Source organism: Aulonocara sp. 'chitande type north' Nkhata Bay, linkage group LG16 (assembly GCF_057382095.1).
Source record: "Aulonocara sp. 'chitande type north' Nkhata Bay isolate Kocher_YH1m ecotype deep benthic linkage group LG16, A_spYH_male_GT1.1, whole genome shotgun sequence".
NCBI lineage: Eukaryota > Metazoa > Chordata > Actinopteri > Cichliformes > Cichlidae > Aulonocara > Aulonocara sp. 'chitande type north' Nkhata Bay.
The window spans coordinates 12226280-12254040 of record NC_141359.1 but is presented as its reverse complement, the minus strand read 5'-3'; the positions used below and the strand labels follow the sequence as shown (position 1 = coordinate 12254040).

At 38.5% G+C, this 27761-nt stretch overlaps 2 protein-coding genes across 3 annotated transcripts; both read right to left on the bottom strand.

Annotated features, from left to right (window-relative positions):
* Positions 1-1533: 1533 nt before the first annotated feature.
* On the bottom strand, positions 1534-3047 carry LOC147311101 (trace amine-associated receptor 13c-like). 2 transcript variants are annotated; one of them, XM_086266246.1, is made up of 2 exons: positions 2872-3047; positions 1534-2625 (listed from the first exon to the last, which is right to left on the bottom strand). In XM_086266246.1, the coding sequence occupies exons 1-2, from the start codon at positions 3045-3047 to the stop codon at positions 1812-1814; spliced, it is 990 nt and encodes a 329-aa protein (XP_086122372.1). In that variant the 3' UTR covers positions 1534-1811. The 2 variants fall into 2 exon arrangements, with proteins under 2 accessions (XP_086122372.1, XP_086122373.1); XM_086266247.1 differs by having other exon boundaries at positions 2968-3047.
* Positions 3048-12216: 9169 nt separating this feature from the next.
* On the bottom strand, positions 12217-27526 carry rubcnl (rubicon like autophagy enhancer). The gene is made up of 17 exons (XM_086266553.1): positions 27346-27526; positions 24219-24321; positions 23559-23868; positions 18571-18845; positions 17735-17832; positions 16813-17200; positions 16235-16280; positions 16034-16139; positions 15705-15841; positions 15526-15590; positions 15077-15116; positions 14869-14946; positions 14569-14689; positions 14254-14315; positions 13772-13925; positions 13257-13347; positions 12217-13076 (listed from the first exon to the last, which is right to left on the bottom strand). The coding sequence occupies exons 2-17, from the start codon at positions 24319-24321 to the stop codon at positions 12964-12966; spliced, it is 2187 nt and encodes a 728-aa protein (XP_086122679.1). The 5' UTR covers positions 27346-27526; the 3' UTR covers positions 12217-12963.
* Positions 27527-27761: the final 235 nt, after the last annotated feature.

Sequence of the window (27761 nt, the reverse complement as noted above, 5' to 3'; positions counted from 1 at the left end):
TTACATGTGCACTTTCTTTGGGGGGGAAGTCCATACAGACAATATTAATTTCTAAATTATTAACTAACAAACTTGTGCTTAAAGTGCTTTGTCAATATTGTAGAAAATGTTAAAAACTTAATCATCATCTTGGCCTCCTCTGACGACCTGTTTGCTGCTGTCTGCTGCTGAAAGGCCGTGGGGAGAGGGGACACTTGGGCAGTGCATTTACTGCAGCATATAATGTGTTTTCTGGATACACTGTGCTTTTTCAGCATTCAAATATTGATGGCACCGTGTCAGAGCACTGGCTATGAATTTCAGACAGATCAGGCCTTAACTTAACAAAAAAGTTATCAATAGTTCTTTTCATCTTTTCTTATTACCCACAGCTACAGTACATCCACTTCTCTCAGGCCTAGGCTGCTCACTAGGGCTGAGTATCATCACTGATTTCTATAATCCATTCAATTCCGGTTCTCAAAGTCCTGATTTGATTCAATTTAGCCTCAGACAGTCAGAAATATTATAATTCTGATCATTTATCAGTACTGATACACATGAGACTTCATCAGAATTGTGAAAATCACAGCAGATGCCTTTGTGTGAAAGTAACTGAGAATAAAACACAGGAAAACATGAAGGAGATTTTCCTGGTCTGGCTTTTTATAGCAGATAACCTTAAAAATATTCTGCAATTTTGCATAATTTTAAGAAATTTAAATTTCTTCAGTATTGAACAGCAGAAATTAGGCTTTCTTGTCTGAGGTCATTTAAGTGAAAAAAGAAAAAGCGCTGTAAACAACGCTAGACTGGTGGGTAATAAGCGAATGAATAATGCAGAAAACAGATTTGAGACGGGAAACTGTTCCTGAAGTACAGAGAGAGAGAGAGCTGTGCAGGAAGTGTGATTTTTATCGTGGTGGAAGCAAAACAGCAAAAGTCAGAGGGAATTCATGACGACATTGATCAAATGTGAAGCGCAGTTTGCTGCTTCTTTTGCTGCAGGCTCGGTGAATTTTGGTTGGAGAGAGGCAAAACCTGCAGCTCAGAATCAGCGCAAAAAGACGTAAACACAGCGCGGACCCGAAGAATCGCTAAGCTCCGACAGCGTGTCCATGTTCAGGCCGTCGAGTGAGAAAGACGAGAAAGACGAAGCTGATTCTGATGTGTTGGGTCCGCTCCGTGTTTAGGTCTTTGTGTGGAATCCGTTAATGAATTGATATCGCTTTATTCAAGCTACTCACCTCTCTCTTCCACCTGCACTTTCAACTGGACCACGGCCAATCAGAGAGGTCCCGCCCCTGACTATCTCTGATTGGTTTAGTCCACGATAGGGGCATAATGTGTGTCTGTTGTTGACCACACGGAGAGTTAGAGATTTTTTTTTTGTTACCGGAACAGTTGGTCGCACCCGTACGACCAAATATTTATTTTTAGTCGCACCACTGAAAAATTTGGTCGCATTTGCGACCAAATTGGTCGCACTCTAGAGCCCTGTTATGACATATGAAATTTAAAAAGGTATATGGCAAACACACAAAATGAGCCACTGAGGTTAAACATTTTAGCTTAAATTATTTTCAGCCAAAAGTACTAAAAAAGTAGAAGTGATAATTGAGACCTAATGATTTCCACATGGCAATTCCTTGTGAAAATCCTTTCCTTTTTGACTTTGAACTCACGCATGATCACATTAATTTTATTTTCATAATTTAAACAAAGCTTAAGAATTATGAATTTCCTTATCAATTTGTTTTTGATGCATTTCCAGACTGAACTGTATCAATTTACTGGTTTAAAATCTTAGTGGAGCAGCTTTCATTGTATTTCTATATTATGTTGACCTCACTGCTGTCATGTTTAAATATCAGCAGAGTGATAACACATCTAATAGCTTTTCTAAACCAGGGGTAAAACAGAGCATAGATCAGTGGGTTTAAACAAGAGTTAAAATAAAAGACAAGAACCACAAAAGATGCAGATGAATCATTGACCACATTTTTATCAACCAGAGCGTAGCAGTAAAATGGACAGTAGCATGCCAAAAATACAACTACAAGAACCCCCAGAGTCCTGGCTGCTTTCAGCTCAGATTTGTTTGCTTGATTCAGTGAACACTGAAGTGTGACAGATGTAACATGAGAGCGCATGGCACGAGCCTGAGACACAGCCACCACAAATACTCTCATATACAAGGCTATGATAACAGTTACTGGAACAAAAAAGAATAAAATAAGGTCAGCAACAATAGCAATATTGCTGCTAAAAAATACACACTCTCCAAAGCAAGAATTATACCTGCCTGGTTCAATCATGATATTCTTTGTATAAAGATTGCTGTAGAAAAAAGCATAAAACCAACAGAGACAAACACTGAGTTTGACTTTCGCCAAAGTAATTCTGCTGGGATAATGCAGAGGGTCACAAATAGCCACATAGCGGTCAACTGATATTAGAACAATGTTCCCTATTGAAGCACAGATAATGTTGATGGTCAAATACCAATAAGCAGAACACATACGATCACCAAGTACCCAGCAAGCTGTGTTTCTAAAGATCTCTAATGGCATCAGCAGAAGACCCACAAGAAAGTCTGAGACGGCCAGAGAGAGGAGCAGGATGTTACTGGGTGTATGAAGCTTCCTGCAGGGAAACAGAAAAGAATATAATGGACATTAATATTTTTTTAAATGGCTTAAATTAGATTTTCATTAGTTAAAGTATGTAGTAAGATTCAGTCTAGGTATATAAAACTTAATAGCTGGTTAAAATACACCACTTCAATCATCTCAATCTTAATCATAAAATCAAATGCCATAAATCATAATTTTCTGAAATTTAAGTTTCTAAATTTTAAAGTATAGTTTCAGCAGAGAAATGTATCTCTGCCTGAAGTGGGAGACTGAGATGATGACCAGGAGGTTTAGAGCAGCAGTGATCAGAGAGATGCAGGACAGCACAATGTTCAGGAGCACAGCTTTGGACCAATGAAGTGTCGGCTTCCTGCAGGAACTGTTGAGGAGTTGTGGAAAACAAAGCTCAGCTGCTTTCTGAATCTCCATCATCAGACAGCTGCAGCTCACTGATCAGAATGTTTTCTCACAGACCTGATTTATTACACCACCACCCAGAGACATACACACACGACACACACAAAAATGTCCCTCCTCTTTCTCACTAAACCACAGGTATCAAACTCCAGGGCCGGTGTCCTGCAGGTTTTAGATGTGTCCTTGATCCATCACAGCTGATTTAAATGGCTAAATTACCTCCTCAACATGTCTTGAAGTTCTCCAGAAGCCTGGTAATGAACTAATCATTTGATATTGGTGTGTTGAAACAGAGTGATATCTAAAACCTACAGGACACTGGCCCTTGAGGCCTGGAGTTCGACACCCCTGCGTAACACCATACTTTCACTGTTCACTCGATTAATAATCACTAATTTTACATTGATCTGAAATTCATGATATTGGTTATTATTATATTATGTATTGCAACATGTGCCTGCTGTGAGATTATTATATCATCTTATGCCACGTTATACCCCTAATCAAAGATTGTGAAATTATTATGTAGTTTTAGTTTGCATTATTCTCCTGACTTGGAAGAAGGTGACAACTATTACATTTATTGGACTGCTGATTTATTACATTAGACTGCTGATTTATTGTGAATGAATGAGATTGTTTTATGATGCATGATACTGCTGCATTAGTCAAAGTCAAAGTCAAAGTCAACTTTATTTGTCGATTCTGCCACATGTACAGGACATACAGAGAATAGAAATTGCGTTACTCTCAATCCCTAGATAAATTATAAGAGATACAGTTTTCAGAGAATCAAGGCCTTATTTGTCTGGTTAGAAAAGAACAGAACATACTGCACAGGAAGCGAAGGTCATAACTTAGGCTCACTGAGAGAGAGAAGGAATATGGATGTTTAGGTTTTATGACTAGGTGGGGGCCTCCTGAAGCTATAAGAATGTGAGAAATGGTCAGACACGTTGAGATCTGCTGTTACCCTCTTCAGCACATCTCCCATCTGGATGTATTGCGCAAGAGTGTTGTATGGAATAATGACAATGGTATGGAATAAAATGATTGTTGACTGAGCATTTATACACCGAGTGTTGTCCTTCATTCAGCCCAAAGATTAAAGAATTGAGAGGATTTAACACTGCTTAAAATGTCATGGTCCAGGCAGGACTGGACTTTTTTCTCTTTTAACTCAGGTTCTGTCATTCTTACCAGGGTGACAGCTGAACTTGACAGTATGGGCCCAATGTCTGAGAACAAACACTGGAGGGAACAAAAACACAGTCAAGTCTTTTTCCTGGGTCAGACTCATCCTGCTAAGCATTATGGACAAGTGTCTCAATCTCCCATATTAGTGAGCTGATGATGGGTGATGGACCAGAAGGATTGGGGCACTGATGATGGGACAGAACATCTTCTTTTACATTGCAGGTCTGTAGGCAAAAGCAAGGTTAAATCTAGTAAAGAACAGGGTATACTGGGCTTGATGAGCATTTAGTTGCTTAGCAAAGGCACTCAAGGATTTTAATTATCCATCCAAATGACAAAAGCTTTCTCAGCTCCTTCCAGCCAATCCCTCTATTTTTCCAGGGCATTATAATTTAGTTCTGTGGGACAGAGACAACGGGAGAAAATGGCACAAGGGAACGTTTTACCTTCTCTTTGCTGAGGAGACAGAAGTTAGCAAACCCAAGAAAGCACTGGCAATGCTTCTGAGTACCGGTAAGGGCCAGTACCTGCCTACACCTTAGCTGGGTCTGCCTTGATCTGCTCTTTCTCTATGATGAAACCAAGAAAAGAGACTGAGTCGCATTTCTCACCTTTGATGTAGATTTTATTTTCTAGGAAGTGCTGCAGCACCTGGTAAACAAGGACTTAGTGTTTCAAGAGAGTCCTTGAGAAAATGAGGTTATCGAGATATAGAAAGACAAAATAGTTTAGGTAATCATGGAGAACATTGTTAACAATAGCCTGAAAAACACCAGGGTGATTGGTTAAGACAAAAGGGCAGTGTTGGGGAGTAACGGAATACATGTACCGCCGTTATGCAATTAAAATACAAAACATGAGTAACTGTATTCCGTTACAGTCACCGTTTAAAAAGGTGGTATTTAGAATACAGTTACTTTGTTGAAATAAATGGATTACACGGCGGTACTTTCCTGTTTCATATTGTCGCGGGTCAGGACTGTTTGGGTTTTGTTTGACAGCTACGTTCTGTTGTTCCAGGCGGCAGCGTTGCGGTTGCCATGGTTACGGGGTGACGCTCTCGCTCTGCGTGTTTCCTGGGTGAGAGAGCGCCTTTTTCTTGTTGTTGTTGTGCTAAGCTAATAGGCAGAATGCTACAGCTCTAAAGAATGTAGCCTCATGGGCAGTGTAGTCCGTGCTGCAGGGAGAACGGACTGCCATACCCGTTATGTGTCTGTGAGCGCGAGGAGGGAGAAAAAGGAGAGTCGAAAAGTACGAGCTGTCATCGAGCAAAAACGGGAGCTGGAAGCATGTAAATATAATAATAACCACTGCAGCCAAGAAGAGTGCCTGACGAGCCCAGTTGTAAGTAAGCTATTAAGACTCAACTGTACGCTGTGTTCGTGTTTTCCTCCGAAACAATAAGTTCCATTGGAGCAGCCTTTCAACGCCTCTCTCTGTCTCTCGCTAGCAAAGTTGACCCAGACAACAAAGTAAAGCTAGTTTTCGGCTATGAGCACAACACGGAACCGTATTAGTCAGAGGTCCCTTTACTACGGTTCGGAGCCGCGGACCTTCAGTAACAGTAATAAATCACAGCAATAGTACATTCATGTAGTTGTAAAATGCATGATAATATGTTAAGTAATCCAAAGTATTCAGAATACGTTACTCTCATTGAGTAACGTAACGGAATACGTTACAGAATACATTTTAGGGCATGTATTCTGTAATCTGTAATGGAATACATTTTAAAAGTAACCTTCCCAACACTGCTAAAGGGCACGACAAGATGCTCGAAGAGAGAGATGAGTGGAAAACTGCTTTTAACACCCACCTCAACCACTTTGATTAAGACCAGATGATAAGCTTTTTGTAGATTGAGCTTTAAAAAAAATGTGGCTCCTTGCAGCATTTCCAAAGAGGATGAGAAAAGCTCCTGCAGTTGTTGCATGATTAAATCTCCTGTAGCAATGGGCCAGACACCCTATACTTCCGAAGCACTTCCCATAGAATACCCCGAGGGACCGGGGTGTTCCTTCTTCAAGTCCACAAAATACATGTAGAATGGTTGGGCAAACTCCCATGCACCCTTAAGTATCATGGAGAGGGTAAATAGCTGGTGCACTGTTCCACAGCCTGCAGAAAACGGCATTGTTCCTTCTGAATCCAAGGTTTGACTAACGTACGGGCTCTCCTTTCCAGCACCCTGACATAGATTTTCCTGGGGAGGCTGTGATACACTACAGCAGGCGCATACCTTCTGGTCCCTCTTAAAGATAGATACCACCCCGGTATGTCAGTTCAGAGGTACTGTCTCTGATCTCCACACAGCATTGTAAAGGCATGTCAACCAAGACAGCCCCACAACATCCAGAGCCTTCAGGAACTCAGACACAAAAACATCATCCACCCTGGGGCCTTGCCTCCAAGGAGTTGTTTAACTGCCTCAGTGACTTCACCCACGGTGATTGATGAGTCGTCCCGTTCATCCCCAGACTCTGGTTCCTCTACAGTAGACATGCCAGTGGGATTAACGAGGTCCTTGAAGTGTGTGTGAGTGTATACACACACACACACACACACACACACACACACACACACACACACACACACACACACACACACACACACACACACGTAGATATACATATTTAGTATACACATTCAGTAATGTGCATACACTCTTATATTGTACATATATTTATTCATATCAGATATAGCCATTCTTATATTTTGTTTGTTCTTATGGTATTGTATTTTCGCACACCTCTGTTGCTTGTGAAGCTCGCACACAAGAATTTCACTCGCATGTACTGTACCAGTGTACCTGCACATGTGATGTGACAATAAAAGTGATTTGATTTGATGTGTACATGTATATATTGGTTTGTTGTATATGTCTGAAATAAAGATATAATAATAATAATAATAATTAATAACAATAACTAACTTTTTTTCTAACTTTAGAGATGTTGCGCAAATGGAAGAAAGCAGTCTTACATATTTGTTTAATATGTGCATTGAAGGACATGTCCTGGTCAAAAATGACTCCAAGGTTCCTCACAGTGTTACTGGAGGCCAAGGTAATGCCATCCAGAGTAAGAATCTGGTTAGATACCATATTTCTAAGATTTTCAGGGCCGAGTACAATAACCTCAGTTTGATCTGAATTAAGAAGCAGAAAGTTAGCGGCCATCCAGGTCTTTATGTCTTTAAGACATTCCTGCAGTTTAACTAATTGGTGTGTGTTATCTGGCTTCATGGACAGATAGAGCTGGGTGTCATCTGCATAGCAGTGAAATGTATACTATGTCTTCTAATGATGCTGCCTAAGGGAAGCATGTATAATGTAAAAAGAATTGGTCCTAGCACTGAACCCTGTGGAACTCCATAATTGAGACTCCATCACTATTTTCTCCTCCACACACCTTTTCTGCTTTTACCTCATTTTGTTTTCATCGTTTTTCCTATTTTCTTACTTTTTTTTTTTTTTTTGCTTGAATTACTTGAATTACACTCTTAGTGTTTCCTAATATGCTGCTCAAATGTGAGACTAATTATTACCACATAATTTGATAAATATCAAAGGCAGATTTTAGATCACCGTGTAGCACTCCTTTTTGGTAAGCTGAGTTCAATTCACTGGCCAGGCCCAGGCCTGATTAATGCCAGAATGGCTGAATCAAGAAATCACCTAAATAGAAACTGCCTGACAAAGTGAGCGGCATCTATGGGAGAGTTCCAAAGTGAAAACCACCCTCGCTGATCAAAAAGAACACAAAGTCTTAGCTGGCATTTACAAAAAAACACAAGACTATTGGGAAAATATTCTTTGAACTGATGAGGAAATTTTTTTTTGGAAAGTTTGAATCCCATTACACGTGATGTAAAATTAACACAGGCATTTTATAAAAAAACAAAAACAACAACTTCCTATTAGTAGTTAAACATGGTGGTGGTAGTGTAGTGCTTTGCTGCTTTGCTGCCTTAGGACCTAGACAACTTATCTGAATTGATGGAACCATGAATTCTGCTACCAGACAATCATGAATGAGAATATCCAGCCATGAGTTTGTGCCCTGATGTTCAAACACACTTGGGTTAACAAGCGGGATAATAATTCAAAACAGACAAGCAAGCCCACCTCTGAGTGGCAAAAAAAAGGAAAAAAGTTTTGGGCTGGTTTCAATCCCAATTCCAGATTAAAACATATTAAACATATTAAAATAAAAGAATGGCTAATTGAGGGAGAATTAACATGGACACCCAATCTAGGGCCTCCCTCCTTCTCCTTCCAGGACGGCCGCACAGATATCGCCGAGATGTGTGGCCTTGGGTCCTCAGTACTATTGTGGGCTGCGGATGGACCAGTTTTCCTAGACTTACACTTTACACTCTCTCTATTTCTCTCTCTGACACTCACACAAACACCCACCCACACACACACACACACACACACACACAGCAAAAACGTTCTTCACTATCTATCTATCTATCTATCTATCTATCTATCTATCTATCTATCTATCTATCTATCTATCTATCTATCTATCTATCTATCTATCTGTCTGTCTGTCTGTCTGTGTGGTCTCTGGACTCTTGATGAATATGGGCCTAATTTCTGTTTTCGCTGTAATTCTGTGTTTGTGTCCCAGGAACATCCTCTCTACGTACACCTAAGCCTTTGGGTGTTCATAGCTCTTCAGCAGTTGGCCTCTGTGCATGACTGATGTCTCAGTGCAATTTTTACTCTTTTTCATTAAAACAGATTTAAGTTTTTATTTGTTAATCCAAATAATCCATAATAAAGTTGAAGTTGTGGGCTTTATAAATCAAAACAATGACTTAAAGAACACAAGTGCATTGCACAGAGCCTAAGGGAACTGCAGAGCAACATTATAACTCTCTGAGGAGCTGTGCTGTGACAATCTGATCCTTCTCTATTATAAAAATATTACAGAAATATCTAATGACTGGAAGTGATGACAGAAAACTTTCCCAGCTAAGAAACTTCTCAACTGAGATTGCATCACATGTTGATTTGTGAGACTGCATCATGTGTTTATCCTGAAGCTTGTTTTTTTCACACCTCTGATTGCAGCGACACCTCGAGAGGCGAGATAGCATTATCTGATACTCACCCATGCGGGTGTGAAGCATGTCTTGAGGGTTTCATTGCACGGCCATTAGGAGCAGCTAATGGGCTATGAAACATTCTTCATGGAGCCACAGGTTAAGTCTTATGGGAACTTGTGAGTGTTTGTGTTTCAGGTCTGCTAATGGCCATAGAACACAGGCAAGTGTCACAGGTACTGAAGTAAAAGTTAACACTCATCTATTAGTTTTTATTTAGCTGGGCTCATTAAGACTGCACAAACAAGTCCACACAGAATTCACTTTAACTCCTCTTTTGTCTCAAGTTTTTTGTTTTTCTTCTAAAAGTTTGTACCAAAGACCCAACACAGTCAGTGTGTCTTAGACTAGAGTTTCCCCCATATGTGACCTGTTATTACTCTTTATTCAGCAACTGCTTGTATTTTTCATGCATTCTTGTGACTTCATAAATATTTTTCTGTGGCCCTGCAAAGAAACTGAATAACAGACTCCAGTGTCAATCTGTCGAGGCAAGCAGCACTTGTCTAGTGAAGTCTAAAAATAGACATCAATTAAAAAGTAACAAAGGGCAACCAATCTCTGTCCTTTCATCACAAACAGTGTTCATATCAGACCATATGGCCTGTTTGAGTCCACCCTTTAAAATACTGCCATCTTGTGTCTGGAAGCGGGGTTAAGTCTGCTTTACTAATATTCTATCAGAATCTCCGTGAGGCCTGTGCTTTCAGGGTATGTCTGTGTCCCATTAGCCAAGATTTGAGCTAGTCAAGCCAGGCTGTTTCTGGTTGTTTGTGCATGTACAATATGAATAAACCTCCGGTCTTGCACAGGAAACTGACAAGCTGCTACTGGCTGATAGCAAGTAAACAAGCTTCTGTGATTCATTGTGGTAATAGATCAGTTTCCTCTTACTGACCAACATGTGTGATATTAAGTGAGGCTGTTAGAGTATAGTGTGAACACATTTTTATATGAACTTCTTTGCAATGTTAGCAAGGACACAGTTGATGATGGAGAGATGTTCCATGTCCAGTTTGATACAACAGACAAGTTTAATTAAAGCTAAACAGGTGTCAGGGTTTCTGGGTCGTTGACCCAGTATTTTCAGTTCACATTCACTGTTTATCTACTGCCTGTTCCACTTCCTGTTTTATTGTGTTAGCCTTGGTCTGTGTGCATTATGTTCAGTCCTCTTCCCATTTATCATTAGTTCATTATGTTCAGCTGTTCACTCACCTGTCTCCAATCGTTGTCATTGTTAGTCATGTATATAAGCCCTCTCTTCCCTTCAGCCCTTGTCGTGTCATGGATGTTGTTCCTGTCGCGTGTTAAGTTCAGTCAGCCAGTTAGTCTACCAGTCCATTAAGTTCAGCCAGCCATCCTGTCATCTTTTGTCTCTGTTTCCAATAAACCTCATTCTGCACCAAGAGTCCTGCGTGTGGGTCAGCTGATCCTCGCCTCTGCACACGACCCCTGACAACAGGTTCAGACTCCACCAGCACTTTAATTTCTCTGAGAGATTTGTTGGTTCACCAAATGTACGGATTAACCACCTTTAAAATTTTAGTCCTCCTGTATTCGCAATTAACCATGTCAAACAATGTTCAAGCCTTTTAGTCATATATTTTGATTTTTTTTTCTTACAATCAACATTTAGGCCTGTGTTTCTGAGCTTGAAGGATATTATTTAGAGTTATGTGTTCTTGAGCCACTTAACACTGATGGCAAACATTTTTTTTTTTGCATAAAAGCAGCTTTTTATTCATTGAAGTGCAATTTGCCAATAATACACATGCAGTGAGGTTTGTGCATACTGTTTTATTGTTTCATTTTTCTTTACCATGTCTCTGCTTGCCTTTCTGTAAACGACCACACACCACTGGCAGAATACTAGCCAAAATAAAATCATAATTATAGGGGAGGGTATAAGAAAAGCCAAGGCACTGAAGTGAAAGAGAAACACGATGCAATAAAAACTGGTGGAAATGATTCATAACATTTTTAATACCAAATGCTTACACCGTATTCTTTTTGCAAATATTGCCATGTAAAAAACTAAATTCAATCTCACTGTATACAGGAAGTACATGTTAATACACATTGACTTACATTATATTACCCCCAAGATTCATTGCTGCACCATAAACCTGCCATTTTATTCAAAACTCCAGGATCAATCTGTTATTTTACACAATAGTGGAGAAACTAGGTTTGGCCCTTAAAATGTGACGCCCTACTATTCTGACCAACACGGATTTCAACACAGTTTAACAAAGAAAATATAGATGTTGACAACTATTAAAAACTGGGGGGAAGCACTAGAATGGCTTCTGCATAATTCAAGTTTTCAGTTAACCTTATCTGGTGATATGTCTTAATAGTAGGTGCATGCAAAGTGCTAATTCGGCAGAATAATTAGTATCATATCTGACCGTGATTTCTCATGGTCAGAAATGACAGACAGAATTCTTGGGAACAGATCTCTGGAAGTAAAGGAAGTGTACTACTTGCAAAGGGATAAATAATAATTGCAAGCACACTTTGCAGGCCAGAGTTCCAAGATTTAGCAAACAGGATGGGTACAAAAGTATTAGGAGGACGTATTAGGATGATACAAAAGCAGTCTAAATCTGGGCCACCTGGTCCAAGAGGTGGTGATAGTTGACAGTGCAATTACTCCACTAAATTATAATTTCCTGTTCTGACACATCATATTTGGGCTCCACGGCTTTTCAAATGAAAACATTTTGCTCTACTACAAATTTCTGATGGCTAGCGGTACTAGCTATGTTTCATTTTATATGATAAGCCTATAATATATAGCCACTGTTGGGTTGAACAAGGAAATGGCAAAGTTCTCAATAACTTTTCACAAGTAGAGTTGTGGAAATTATTTTTATTTTCATTATATGAAAGGACAGTATCACAATTGTAATGTGCACACTGCATCCTGGACAGAAACAGTTGCATTTGAAACATCTGCTGCTGCTAAAAGGACATTGACTTTCTGCAGGCATGCTGTAGACTTTGTGTTCATATATAAATTATGAAAGAAAATTAATGTGCCCTCTTTGGGGATTCGTGTCAGTGTTTGTGGGACTGTAGCTTCAGGTTTGTATTGTTGACTGGAATCTACATGAAAAAATGCATCTCAGGCCATGTTATGGAATAACGCAAAAGAGGTTAAATAGTTAGTGTACCTAGTGGCTTTCTTCAGCAAGAGATTAAGTAAGTAATGTGTAATATATTATTTCTGTTGAGCAACAATCCTGACATGAAATATCGCACATGGAAACATCGCAAGCAGCTATTGAATGGATATGCTGTCCATCAGCATTACACTGAAAAGTACATATAACCTGCCAAAAATGGGAAAAACAGTTTTGCATAATTTAAGTGCTTTATCTTGTTTTTTGAGGTACAATCACTCTCGTGCCGATCAAATTTCCATAGGAAATATTAAGTCATGTAAAGGAATATGCATGTTTAACAGTGTGGTTTAAGTAGTAAGAGATAAGCAGGATGAGAGAGCAGAAACTTACTGACGTATTAAAAGTGTTTTTATGTGAAGTTACAGAAAAGAAAATGCAGCTAAAAAGTGTTAAATGAACCACTGCAACACAGAACTGCTGCAGCTTCAGGTGTCACTCTTCATGGATTCATTCCGACGGTCTTTCCGAGACTGGATCCGTGCACATTTTGGACACTTTTTCACCACAAAACACTTTTTGTGAAAGCAGGCTTTGCACTCTGTGAAAGACAGAAGATATTCATAGGTTTTATGTATCCTGCATATAAACCCAGTGGCAGCATATTACTTGTTATATTTGTGGGGGGGTTGTCAGAAGAATATTATGAAGTTGTACTAAGTCAATCCTGGTTTTAGTCTATAGAGGAACACAGACTGCATCTCGCTTTGTCTATGCTCACCTGGACAGCGTTTACATATGTCTGTCTGAAAAGGAAAGATGATGTCTTTCTCTCTGCAAAACTCACAGATAAAACCTCGGGCAAGACACAGCTGTGTGAAAGAAGTGAGAGAAGAAAGTCAAAATGATTTAATTTCATACAAACATTCACACGTTTTCCTCCTCTAAACGTGTTGTATTCCTGGCTGTATTTAACTGAAATATTGTCTGAAATGTTGCGTACTTGTTTAAACGGGCACAAGGATAGGAGTCGTGAAAAGCTATTTCTTTAAGTCATCATTTACATATTAAGTCAGGTGAATGGGCCTGAGATCTACAATCCCTAACTTTAAAATACATTTAAAATTAGAAATGCTTTTAATTTAGGTAAGCGGCAATAATATTTAATTACCAAATGCATATCATCAGCACTGGAAAATAATAACACTGTCCTTAGGTAGAAATGTACTGTCTGTACTTTCTAGCTAATAAATAACATTAAAGAGGCCAGGAGCCATCTGGTTCAGAATGACTGACCTCACAGTTTTCCACATGAGTAATGGCAGACTGCAGCACTGCTTTGGCCTGTGGAACCAGCTGACCCTTCTTCACCTTCTGTAGGTCATCCATGGAGAAGAGGTTTGACTGCTCCCTCAGATGAGCAGGGAGATGCTCCAGCTCAGCCAGCACACTAGGACACAAACACAGGGCAGATTAAGTTACTAAGTAGTTACTAGACCGTGTGTGAACTAGTAAATCTTATACCTAGCATACAGTCACGGCCAAACTCTTTATTTATTTACCATTAAAAGGTTTTTGAAACTTAATAAATCCTTGTAATAGTTCTTTAATATGTGATAGAAACATAAAAAAATACTCAGCAAATTTAATGAAAAACACATTTTGATCCACTGCCAAACCTGTAAATGAAGTAATGTCTTTATTTTATAAAACAAGGACATGAGCTGTTTATACATACATGCAATATATATCAACTTTGTATTATCTCCAAATGTTACCTTTGTGATAATCTGCAGGCTTTTAGCAGCTTCTTGATTCCCAGCAGCTGATCCTGCACCTCCTGATGGGAGGATAGAGGGACATGTTAAAAAGGAATACAAAACTAAATGAAAACAACCTAATAGTTTGTCATTGAATTTCAGTATCGGCTTTGAAATCTAATTCCACAGACTACTTACTAAATACAGTAAAAGAATAAATAAAATGCCAGGATTCTTCCGATGGCTATCGATATGTTTTTAAATGTGAATGATTGCTTTCGGGCATCTATGATCACGGTAAGCACAACAGTAATAATTTAGTCATTAACTCACCCTAAACCTGTCCAGTTCTTTCACTTTACTGTACAGATTTTTACCAACACAGGTCAGGTCAAACAGAGGCTGCTGCCACACTGAATCCAGCAGCTGTTTGGAGAAATCACTCACAGGGTACCTGAAATATCAGGATTATTGTGAGTTATGATGATGTTACAGGGTTTAGAAGTGCACTGCAAGTTATTTAGAAGTAATTTACATTTACAAGACATTTAATCATTTCAGTTTTCTATATGAATTAACTATACATTTAACATATGTTAACAGTTACTATAATATGTTGTCTGATTTGATCACCTGCCAAAATCCCAGCAGGACAGTACTCGACCCGGAATCACAGCCTCTGAGCCGCTGTGACAGCAGTCACAGAAATATCTGCAAAAATGAATAACAACAGATCAATGATTCATTTGTAATAACTTCATTATTTAAATATAGATGGTTTAATATCTGATTGCAGGAAAACTTAGCTCATATTTGGGTAATAACATGTTATTTTCCATACCTGCCGAGGTATTCACAGTACCGCAGTTTCTTGATGTACCCTGGTGGGAGACAGAGAGTCTTATATTTGGTTTTGCTGCTTGTTACATTGTGAAGACATGGCTGAGGCCTGTGTTTGGTATTTACTGGTACTCAACCTTGATTACTATAGACAACAATGATTTCAGTGAGGAACAGTTTTTTACATTTATTTATTCCTTTTTAAGAAATGACAAAGTTACATTTCACAGAATGACTTTGAGTTTTAGACAAAAATGCTGAATACAGTTGTATTAGTGAAGTGCATGACTTATAAATCTCTCTGCTTTTTCGGTAATGGAAGCATTTTCTGACTATAGTTTATTCTCCTGTGGAGGGATTAAAAATGGTTTTATGAATGCGAATGTAATGTTCAGATAAAAACTAAAACAAAAATCCTCTGCAATTCATATTATGTAATGCAGTACTCACTGGGCTCCACCTCGGTCCCACAACCTGCACACAGGAAGTGTTGCGAAGCCACTACCTCGCTTCGTCTGAACAAAGAAAAGAAACCCACACACATTCAGCTCTAAATACACAATCATTTATAGCATCAGAAATAAACCATTTTTCCGCTGCGCTGTTGTGTCATCACATATAAATGAGACCTGTGCGTTGGCTGGACCGTGAAGATGATCTGGAAACGTGGTGGTGCCCAGCTCAGGGATCCTCTCATCCTGGTACGCTGTCGGATCTCTTCTGTCAGGCTATCGCTGCTCACCGCCACATTTTCTGTACCCGGCAGCTGGTATGAACAGGAAGAACAGAGGATACTTGTGGTCATTTCTGGAGTCCAGTCCCAGCAACGTGTAATAAATATGCGGGAAAGTTTTCTTTGTCATCAACCACCAATATCTTATTATATATTTATCTTGCATTAAAATACCAAGTTGAGAAAGTGTTATAGTCATAGTTGATTTGTGGTTGCTGTTCTCACCTCCTGAAGCGAGCTGCGAAGGCTTTGCCGGCCACGCTGAAGCTCAGTAGAAGGGAGCCAACTTTTTTTGAAATCCAACACCAGCTGCTGGGCTAGCTGCTCAGCACTGCACCATGGACATCATAGATTTAGTCAGATTTAAAAGAACAAGCGCTTACATTATTAAAATGCATGTTTACTGAAAGGAATAGGTTTTCTTACTTTTTTAGAGACTCTCTCTGAGTTAGTGTATGATCAACTCCACAGTCTGAAACAGAAACACATAATATGATGATTATGTTTATTCTCGTTTAATCCAATATTAAGAAAATAATTTCTATATTTAGTTGATATAATAATGTATATGTGTTGATAAAAGTCATAGAAAAAAAACAACGTTTAAAACAATCAGTTCCTGATATAAAGTCAGTGAACACTAGGGGGGAAACAAATACTGTAGGCTTCAAATTTCCAAGCGCAGATAAAATCTAGATACGTTCACAGTAAGAAAGCACTTTCTGCTGATCAAAGCATGTTTATATGAGTTCTTTGTTGCTTTTGACTCAGATGGAAGATTGGTGGAAAGGAACAATCAACCTGTTGATACCATCTTCACAGCATTTAGGCTGTAAGAAATTAGTCATCCTGTAGCTTTTTAGTCTGGCTTTTTGTCTAAAAACATTATCCGGACAAAGTTGGGACAAAGGAAGATGTAGGACGACCCATTCCTGGTCAAAACAATATGTTTGATGAGGAACTATTTAAGGAATGTGTGTTTCATTAAAAATAGAATTTCTTACCTTCGAATCCGCTGTCAGTGGAGAGCACAGACAGAGTTTTCATTTGATGTTTAGGCTCATACTTCCCTGCTTCCTCCTCCGCTTTGTCCTGTGTTTGCTGCTCTACACATGGGTGTGTTTCTCTGTGTGACATCTTCATGTCTTCATCAAGATGTCTTCGCTTGTATCTCTCTCGTCTAGGATCAACTCTGCTGTACTTTACTTTATGCCTGTGTAATCTAAATGTCTGCTTCTGTGGCGAACTCTCCTGTGCAGAGCTTTTATGTCTTTCCTTGCACATCAGGCAGTTTGTGTCCATCGTGGAACGCCACTGATCTAAGCTAAGAGTCCATTTTGCATTTTCGAGCATCTCCAGCACCATGTCCACCACAATAAAATGAGCATTTTCCTGCACACAGACAGACACTGGTGAGACGCTGCTGAGAGCATTTGGCACCTGTCTGCTGGCACAAATCTGGCTGTGATTTCACATTTCTATATTTAATGCCAAACACTATAGTAACCCGATTAAAGGCATAAAATGAAGTAATTCATAAGTAATTCAATAAGGTAAAAAAAAAAAAAAAAGTTCAGTGTCTTAGATTTACATTTACATGGTCTAATAGTAACAGATGGATAAAGATATGTGTTTATTAATGGCATGCTAAGGAGGATTGTTGATATATAAATGATAAGTTAAGCACTTGCTAATACCTTACTGATGTTTAATAGTGGGACATTATTCTACCACCTTTAATTTCATATATCTGTAGCTTATAATTTGCAGTTGTATGACTCAGCCAATAATTTTTAAAATAAGCAGCTTGTTTTACAATAGAAAAATAAAGGGGTGTGTCATTAGCGTTTTTATATTTACTTTTATTAATTTCATTGCAAAATAAATAAAACTGTGAATGACTGTTGGGGGGAAAATGTAATGTACCTTTTCCAGTTCACAACTGGTCTTGTAGATCTCTGCAGGGGATGCTGGGATATCACTGCTGCTTCTTTCTTTGCTTTGTTGTGTTGAGGTAGCGCATCCTGATGAAACACACACACACACATAAATAAACTGACTGGGTTTCTAGCCTTTTTAACATTTATATGTTTTCAGTGTTGCTAACGTCAGGTTCATATTTGCATTCAGTGCACTCAGTGTATCACTGTTACTGTCTGCTCAGTTCTATATTTTTATTCTTGGGCTTTATTGAGAGTATAAACGTGGGTATTCATAAAACACTAAAAAGTTTTCTCAAGATTATGCCAAAGGAAAAGGTGGCAATATAAATGTGTACAAAGGCCTACAGTCAAAGCCTGGAGTAGCTTTACATGTTTCACAGTTCAAAATAATCCCTATTTATCGTATACGTTTTCCCTGAATCCCTGAGTTTACACTCATGCCTTGAATCCAGCTTCTTTCTGATGTCCTTCTCCTCACAGAACTTTCTCTTCTTTTTTTTTACTTTTACACCTTACAAGTACAGTGTGACGTCTGGGTTTTTATGAGTTGTTGCCGTCAACTTTTATGTCTCTTAACTTCATCACGCTGAGATTCAGAAGTGTTTGTGGTACATTTGAAAGACGCCATCCTAAATAATCTTTTCCCTTATTAAAGAAAATCTGCAGCTCAAAACCGGGAATGAAATCATAGAGTTAGTGTGTTTTTGGACATGGTTAGTCTCCTTATAGGCACAATAAAACTGCCAGCCACCCTTTACTACTTGACACAGCTGAAAAATACAAAACAAAAATCAGTAAACCCCAGTAATGCTATTTTACCTGGTGTGTTGTTGGGAATGCAACTACTCTGGGTCCGCCTTTTATGCTCCTCAGCTAATCCCTGCTGACCACTGTAGGGAAGGTGGAGGCTGGGAGTCAGAAGCCGTTTCAGATTTGATGAGATAGAGGTAGAGCTTTGCTTTTTAGCCATCTCCACTGCAAATGACAACTGATAGGAGCTCGGTTTGGATTCCAGATCCTCCCCACTGCTGGATGTCGACCACTCCTGGGGACCCAGAGACGGTGAACCAAAGACAGGAGATGGTGGGTCCGAGCTAAAAGCAGAAACATTTCACTTTAGATGGAGAGGTTTCAAAACAATGCAAGTGAAGATCATCCAAGAAATAAACACCAAATTAAATGTTAACCATTAAAAAGCACATATTGTGCATCACCTGACAAGCAGCTGAGTGGCATCAAATGTTTACTCATCACTTTAACAAGTAATTAGTTGTTAGTAGTTAGTGTGAGCAGTGAAAATAGTATGTTCACTGTATTTTCAACAGAAACATGAGGAATATCCTGTTTCTTCTTTTTACTTTGAGGCATAAAACCATAGCTGCAGAAATAAAATAAAGGTCTCTTTATTTACTCATTTCAGTTCCTGTTTGCTCATAGGCTCTTGGCAACCACACAACTTTCATGACATTTACCATAAAGTATCTCAAATGTCAAACACTGTGAGTCCTAAGCAGTAAACACTGGCTCCTGCTGCAATTATTCACAAGAAGTAAAGCTTGTTGTTTACATATACAGCATACTGTGTAGTGTTAACATGAGCTTATTAGTTTTATTGTGTTACTTTACCTCCAGCAGCCAGTTATCCCACAGTAACTGAAGTCTCTAAAGCCTTAGCGCCATCAAGTGGTGCTAGATTAACACTGTGGTAAGCAGACTGTGCTATATTCCTATTCACTATTAGGTATGAGGTGACCACAAAGCAACAACCTAAATGTGGGGCAAAGAGTGTGTGTCTGTGAGACAATGTGGGACAGCTGGTGAAATGCTAAGAGAGGGCCTGCACTTTTCATGTGTGTAATTTAAAAAAATAAACACACAAACTAAAGGACAAAAATACTCATTCATATGAAGGAAATTTTCCCAGCCTGCTCACTGAGGAATGCAAGGTTGTGTTTTTCATGAGGCTTCTTTCGCTTGTCTGTTCCCTTTTTCTATCCCGATAACTAGGAACTGTTGTGCGTACTGAGCAGTCTGGTGACTTTTGGTTTCAGCAGGACGGCATTCACACAGCACCGTGTCTTATTTAGAGCAATACATATTTTGTAAAATTGGCGTGTGCTGTGTTTAGTTCGCGTTACAGCTGGAACTCAGTGAAGCTGCATTTCCTTTTCTCTGAGTTCGACTCCACTAAAAAAGGCAAAGTTGTGACTTTAAGGTTATTTGTTTCTTTTCCCCATTTATTAGCTTAGTGTAGACAGTAAGTGAATCTGCATATTACCTAGATACATATACGGTGAATAATGTCTCCATAGGTCAAAAAACACTTTTTCTTTTACAAAAATGTACTTTTGGTGTAGTTATTAACAGATTCACCTGACATGGAAAAGCTTTGAGACCAGGAGGAAGCAAAAACAAAGATTCAAGGGAGCCCAACTTTGTGTCTTCCTACTGCTTATCACAAATCAAAGGATTACATCAGGAAGGGCCAAATCAAACATGCAGATCCATCCACTGTGGACACCCTGTGGGAAATAAGGGTGCAGCCATATAAACTGAAAACTTAACTCTAACTCTCCTTTAATTAATTTTATAGTTATCAGATCTATACATGACTAATGATACCTTTTTGTGAAGCATCTTGCAAAACTAACTGAAGTGTCCTAATTTTTTGCTAAAGGATGCATAAAAGTATGCAATATAGACAGTTTAGTGAAGTGTAGAAGAGGCAGAACAGGTTAGTTAGCTGTACCGCTGTGGAGGTTCCAGTGATGCACTATGTTGGACTGGTGCAGGACAGGCTGTGGTGCACATGTTAGGTATTATTTTAATAATTTCTACCTTTGCTACTAGCTTCATATTGTGTAGGACTGGGATGGACCATTAAATTTCCCAAGGGTGGGACTGTTGTGTTGAACTGCATCAAAAAGCTGAACTCAGTTCGGCTCAATATTAATATTATCTCTATAAATGGCCACTGTCTGTTAAGAGTAGATGTTACAATTTGTCAGTGCAAATGTGAAATAAGCACATGCCAACATTGTATCACTATAATCAACATTCCCACAAACAATTGTGGACAAAGTGTGTTTTGTAAAATTTCCAGATTTTCTGTTTATAGTTTAATTACATCATTTGCAGTTTTGAAAATGCAAAGGAAAGTCACATCAACAGCAAATGCAAGATTTGCTTTCCATTGTGCATATGAGAGCTCTGGAATGTCCTTGTCACAAAATTTCTGCTCTGTTTTTAGCACTTTGCCTACGCTGAGCCACCTCCCCCATGTGTGGGAACCTATGTCACCATGTTCAGTCTGATGTGCCTACAAAAGTGCTACAAACTGTCGGTGATTCAATGCTCCTGCCCTGATGAAATTGACTATTTTAGTTACAGCATCAGAAACCTGATTCATTTTTAGCACTGACTTACACTGCACGTCCTGCTGTATGATACAGTTCAAAAATACCAGTTCCTGTTTTTGGTTAATTTCATTTTGCATCTGCTTCAAAAGCAGATTTGAACAGCCATAGTTTGTAACATCAGCCTGTTTGTCCCATTGCAGAGCTTGCCTCTCCAATCATGCCTTTCACTCAACACATTCCTGATAGCTCCGCTGTCCACTTTTCAACTGAAAATCCAGATTTCCTGCAAAGGTGTTGAAAGACTCTTGATCTTGCTTGGAGAGTGGCATATTCTTAATTGCTCCTTTCCTCTCAGGTGCAAAAGAATTCACCAAACATTCACTGATAAACTCCCCATCAGAGTATGAATTACAGTTTTAGCGATTTTGTTGGAAGTAAAAATAAAAAACTGGATGATTAAAGATTGTTAAAGAAAAAAAGAGAAGGGCTTGTTGCTTGTGTAGCTTTGCTAGCAAAGGTTCAGATGTCGAGTTCTTGTATTTCTCAATCCTTAAACATAGTAATCTGCTCCAAAAACCACACACATGGCTTTACCTGTGACTACAGTAAATAAATACTTAGAAGACTGTGTGTTAAAAACTCTGCATCAGGGGGTCTCAAACTTAAATGAGCTGTAGGCCACTGCTGCTACTGTCATTTCATGTGAGGGCCACTGTAGTGTTCAAAAAACAAACAAATAAGAAAACACCCACAAATATTTCTAAAAATCTAGTGTTTTGTTCGTTTTTTTAATAATTTCAAATATTGTATCACAAGACAAAACTACAAACAGGAAGACTTTTTTTGTGACTCTTAAATAACTGAAGCCTTTTATTGAACTACCAAAGAAACAAATCGGTAAACTGTTTCTGACCAGACACGTGGCAGCACTTCAGCTATGATAAGAATGCAGACATAAGTGTACACATGAGTTTTTGACTGCTAGTGAAAACTGTCTTCTTCACAAATAACTCTCACTAAACTCAATCCCTCAACATGTTTTTACTCTCTGTTCATATTGCCTTCATATTAAATAGCTTTTTGCTTTTTAAAGGACTTATTTTAACATTGCAGTCAACAACAAACAAATCTTCCCTAAAAAAAAAGGTAACTTCAAGAGCCAAATTGTATTATATTTCTTCACGTCAATATACAGGCCTCAAGTAGGTGTGACGTGGGCCACAAGTGGCCTCTAGGCCGCAAGTTTCAGACCCCTGCTCTATATTCTGCATCAGTCTTTCTGACATATTTCAGGGCCAGCAAACTCGAAGTGGCATTTACTTGCAGACATAAATGCATGTTTTGTTTTGTTTTGTTTTTTCATATCATCTTCACAGCAAAAGAAACTAAGTTCTATTGTGATTTCCCACAAAATGTAAGGACTGTTTGCTGGCTGAAATGGGACAAACTGGGTGTATATCTATCTATATTATGCTTAAATCCCAATTTCCAATTGGCCTCACACTGGCAGGGGCAACCAAATGGGCCAGGTGGAGCCCGGGGCCATACCATACTCTGGGCTGATCTAGAGGTCTGGAAATCAGCCTTTTAGCTCTCTGCTTATGTCTTATTTAAATCGAGTTAGCCCAAAGAACAGAAAATATCAGAATAACAGCACAGCACCACTACACCCAATTATAGGGTTCCCCCACCAGCCGAATCCCATTTTAACTCCTGGTCCTAAGTATCTGAATAATACAAGTGTTAACATGTTTTATGCCACCTACAGTTTACCTGTGCGTACTGAACTGTCGCAGTAAAATCATGTAGCATGCAGCTTTGTTCAAGTGGACAAAGTTGTTGCTTTGTGTGGATTCCAAACAGCTAATGATAAAAGTCATTCATGAACTGTAGCACTCAAGAGAAAAGACTGAATGACTCATGCACAACTCTTACTTCAAGTTTGATACGATAGTTACTGGTTTGCCCATCATCACAGCTTACAGCTTATTTTAGAAAAGCATCACCTAAAAAAGCACCTTTAGAAACGTAATATAATCGTTTAGGCTTTGTCTTTTTTTACCCATGAAACCCTTCCCTGGTTTCTTCACCCCCAATGAATAACAACAAGACTTTAGAAAAGTATCTATCTTGCAGTGTTGCCCTTTAAAAGTTAGAGTCACTCAGAATGTGGGAGACAGTTTCAATATGTTTGAGGAGGCATTGTGTTTTTTTAAAAGCACACTGCACTCTGATCGCTCTACACACTGCTCAGCCACAACAGATGCTTTAGCTGATAGGTGTATCTCACCGCACTTTCTTATTATTTCTTATATAATTAGTCGTATATTCCATCTATGACACATGTAGATCTGTGTTTCTTGGTCATTTTTTATTTGTTATGCAATCATTTGTAATAATGATATTGCTGAAATGTTTTGTAATGCTTTGAACATATATAGTGGTTACCTGGGACTAGATGTATCATTTACTCCTCCGTGCCAGGAGATGGGCCTGCTGCGTCTGGAAATGACCGGACTGCTCCGGGGAATGTGGAATTTTTTATCCTCTGGATCCAAAAGAGAAAGTTCCTCTTTGCTCTGGATGTCAGTATCTGTCAATACTATGTTGCCTTTCTTACACTCATCACTCAAACCCTCACTGCTGTGGCTGAGTCTGTCTGACTTGGAGTCAAGGAAAGATTTAAAATTGAGGCAATTGACTTTTGTCTGCTGGTGGTGATGGGAAGATGATGAATTTGCTTCTGCTCTGTCAGTTTCTGGTGGTGACAGAAGGAGAAGTGGGTTAGAATCCATAGCAGCTGACTGTTGTGTTTGGTAGCAAAGCAAAACAAGGGAGACAGCAAAGAAAAAGTTAGGCCTGATCAATATGTATTCCAAAGGCATTCTTCGTTTTAATTGCACGTAGATTTTTGGAGCTGGAACCAGAAACAGAGACTGTTCTGGAAAAGATATGTCCAGATAATTTCAAGCTAAAAGCCTAGAAGTTTTAAACTAAAGCTTTGCGATAAATGTTTCAGTAACTCTCTGGTGTTTCCTGTGTGGTGGCGGTCATACGTCTTTCAAGATGCCTAGAACAGAAGGTTTACAAATATGTGCTGGATCTTACCTGTAGATGCCATTGTAGGGCTTTTTGACTCCACTATGTCCACATACCAGCTGACATACTTGGAACTATACAGAGAGGAGGACATGGTGCTGTGGCTTCCCATCTGTGCAGAAAAAGAGAGGCATTGTTTCTCAATTACTTTGAAGCAAACTTCCTGCTGCTTTCAGAGCAGAGGCAACACAAGTACCAGTTGTGTTATTGACTAATGGTTGTACAAGATCAGAAAGTATTAAATGTTCTGTAATATTGTGTAAGTTATTAAGCTGCTGAAAATGTTGGGAAGGTTTATTAGTTCTGCCACAATTTGGAACTGATGAGAATAAAAATAAATAAATAAATATACATATTCATTAGGCAAGGATATGCAAGATTGTAACCTAAATCTTTATCATAATGCAAATTTTAAAGTGTGAAGGTATCTCAGGGGAGAGTTAAAGATTTTTCAAATTTAAAACAATTACAAATACACTGTCATCCGAACTCCCAGTGTGGAGCAATGCATGCATTTCCCAGGAAATGTGGCATCATAGACTTTTTACTTGTGCAAGTCACAACTGCACAGAGTGTGTAGCTGAATTATTTCATTAGCTCAAAGTAGAGCAACTGTTTGTCTGTGCCATCAACTTCTCTGGATGTTCTCAATTCTTTCAACTGGCAAGTTATAAATATTACTACATCCACAGATGCTGATAACTGTTTGAAAAGGGGATTTAAGCATTTATGTAAAGAGTTAACAGAGTTAAGTGATGCATGTGTTTATATACACTATTCTTAATGACTTGTTTTGCTGCACAACTACTATAATGAAGAAGATCCTTGTAAAAAAGGCCAGGAAGATCGTGAAGGACCTCAGCCATCCCAACAACAGACTGTTCTCTCTGTTGAGGTCAGGAAAGCGATTCCGCTCCCTGAAGACCAACACAGAGAGACTGAGGAGGAGCTTCTTCCCGCAGGCGATACGGTCTCTCAATCACACCACCACACAGTACTGACCCACACATACAGTTCTTACACACACACTGGACTTTCTGGACTTTGGTTTTGCACAACACTGGTCACTATATTCTTCATTTCCGGTTAATACTTGTACAGCTGCTGTTATTGTGTATATATTTATTTATATTTAGATTTCTTCATACATTCTTATATAGTTCTATATTGTGTATTGTGTATTTTGTTGTACAGTTATTTTATTTTCAACTTTAATTTATATATTTATCTTTATCTTATTCTTCCCAGTTAAATTTACCCTTCATTCTAATTTGTGTTGTACAGTTATTTCATTTTTAACCTTAATTTATATTTTATTCCTTCTTAGTTAAATTTACCCTTTTTAATTTTTCATATTTATTTCCTATCTTATTCATAGCCTTTTCCTTTTTTGTTCTCTTTAGGTCACGAGCAGTTGTCCAAGCATTTCACTACATATCGTACTGTGTATGACTGTGTACGTGACAAATAAAATTTGAATTTATTTTATTTATTTATTTATTTTAATATGTTTTTAAAAGTTCATACCAGCCTTATGAATTCAAATGGAGGAATTCAGTGTATTAAAAACATAAAACATCATACTAAAATAATGAGAATAGCAGAGTATTTATGTATAACCATCGTTCAGAGGTATTTGGGTGTTTTTATAATGATAGTTTCTAAAACTGAACCAGAACATGGGTGTCTTTTAGGTTACAGCAGATGGGGCTGAACATCAATCGTTCATTTCAGTTGCTTTCAAAGACCTCACAAACTCTCCTGGAAAACAGCTACTGTGGCCAATACTTCATAAAAGCTAATACATGCTAGCAAAGTCTTTAGTTCATCTAGAATTAGAACAGTCTCAGCCGAGAAACTCCAACAACCATGTGCAGAAAGATCTAAGATCTAAGCTTTCATGCTTTGTAAAATAACCCAGCCTGTGCAGTGTGGGTGTGACTCTGATAAAAAAAATGGGTGTTGGAGACATCACTCTGTGAGAATTAGCACTATCCTGTACGCAAGACAAAACATTAGAACTACGAAGCATATCAGTCTACATAAAGGTTATTGTAAAGACCTGACAGTGAAAGGTAACACTGAGAAACTTGTTAAATTAATGACGTTTAAAAAATTATTTTATTGTTTGAACTCAAATTTTTAAAAAAACTCGAACGCTTATAAAGCCAACTAAAACAAAATAAAAATACCCAGGACATGTCTTTAGTTTCAGCTGCTGTCAATACAACCAGATAACTACAACTTACAACTTAACTTTTTTTTTTACATGACTTACACGTAGTCAGTTCTGCCTAACATAATGCAGAGGTTAGTTGGTGATTTAAAAAGATAAGAACTTTCCTGACATCACTGTAGCTTATTGGTCCTGAGTTTAGGGCACCCTGATGGCCAACTTCTGCTTTTTTACTTTTTTTTTTACTTCTACCTGGGAATAAATGACAAGGCCTGCTAGAGGGGGATTTTAGGCTAAAACATGATCCATGACGATCAAATTGAGGTGTCACAAGTGGTTACTGGTTACATTGGTACTGAAGTGTTGTGAACCGAATGTCACCGTCTTTGAATCTGAATAAAGCTGGAATGTTTAATCAAAGATGAGAAATCAGCGTAAAACACAAAAGAACTAAATTAAATGAGAAAATGTAGCACTGAACAGCCTTCAACGTCATTAACAGACCTCACATCCAACTAAAACTACAGTTATTTTATAGTCCACCCTCTGTATCCTCATAACACACATATACAACAAAATGTATCCCCAAACAAATCTAAGAAGTGGATTTCAAAGATTTGAGATTTTAAAAAAAAGGAAGAAAACAGCCAAAGATATTTCAGTGCAAATACAAATGTATTACTCTCAAAGCGACACAGAAAGCAGTTTCTACATGAGCCCTGCTGATTAATCTCTCTTATATATCGCTCATATATCTTCAAGGAGCTGCTTCGCTTTAATCAGCAAACAGAGCTTCCTGTATGAATGCAGAAGTAGATTCTAATTGTAAGTGATAATGTCTAAAATATTTCCCTTTTTTGTTTCAGTCAAAGTAAAAAGCAACACGTTGGAAGCAGAGAGAGGGGGGAAGGCAGACAGCAGAAGCAGCACTGACCAGAACACAAAGCTCAGGCTACTCACCAGTTAGTGACTCGAAGAGGAAACCTGTCAGTCTGGTGAAGGAAAGACTAATGCGAGTCTTCAAAAAGCTGCGGCAGCTGGAGAGAAAGGAAGAGGGCTGGTTGGTTTTCAGCACTTCCTGTATTTAAATCAGGTTTGTATTTTCTGTGTCTCAGCAGTCAGTGCTGGGCTTTTTTTCCACTAAGAACAGAGACACCAAGAAGCTCTCAGTACACCGCACAGCACCTTACCACAAAATTACCCTAAATATGTAATCTGCCACTTAAAAAAACACAGGCTTCTGACTTTTTCTCAACTATTTAATAACAGGGAGTTGATTCATTATGTATTAAGTCATGCTTTTATTTTAGGAGCGTTCATAATACATAACACATAACATATAATTAAAATATTTCTTGTTTCTTTCATTCTAAAGA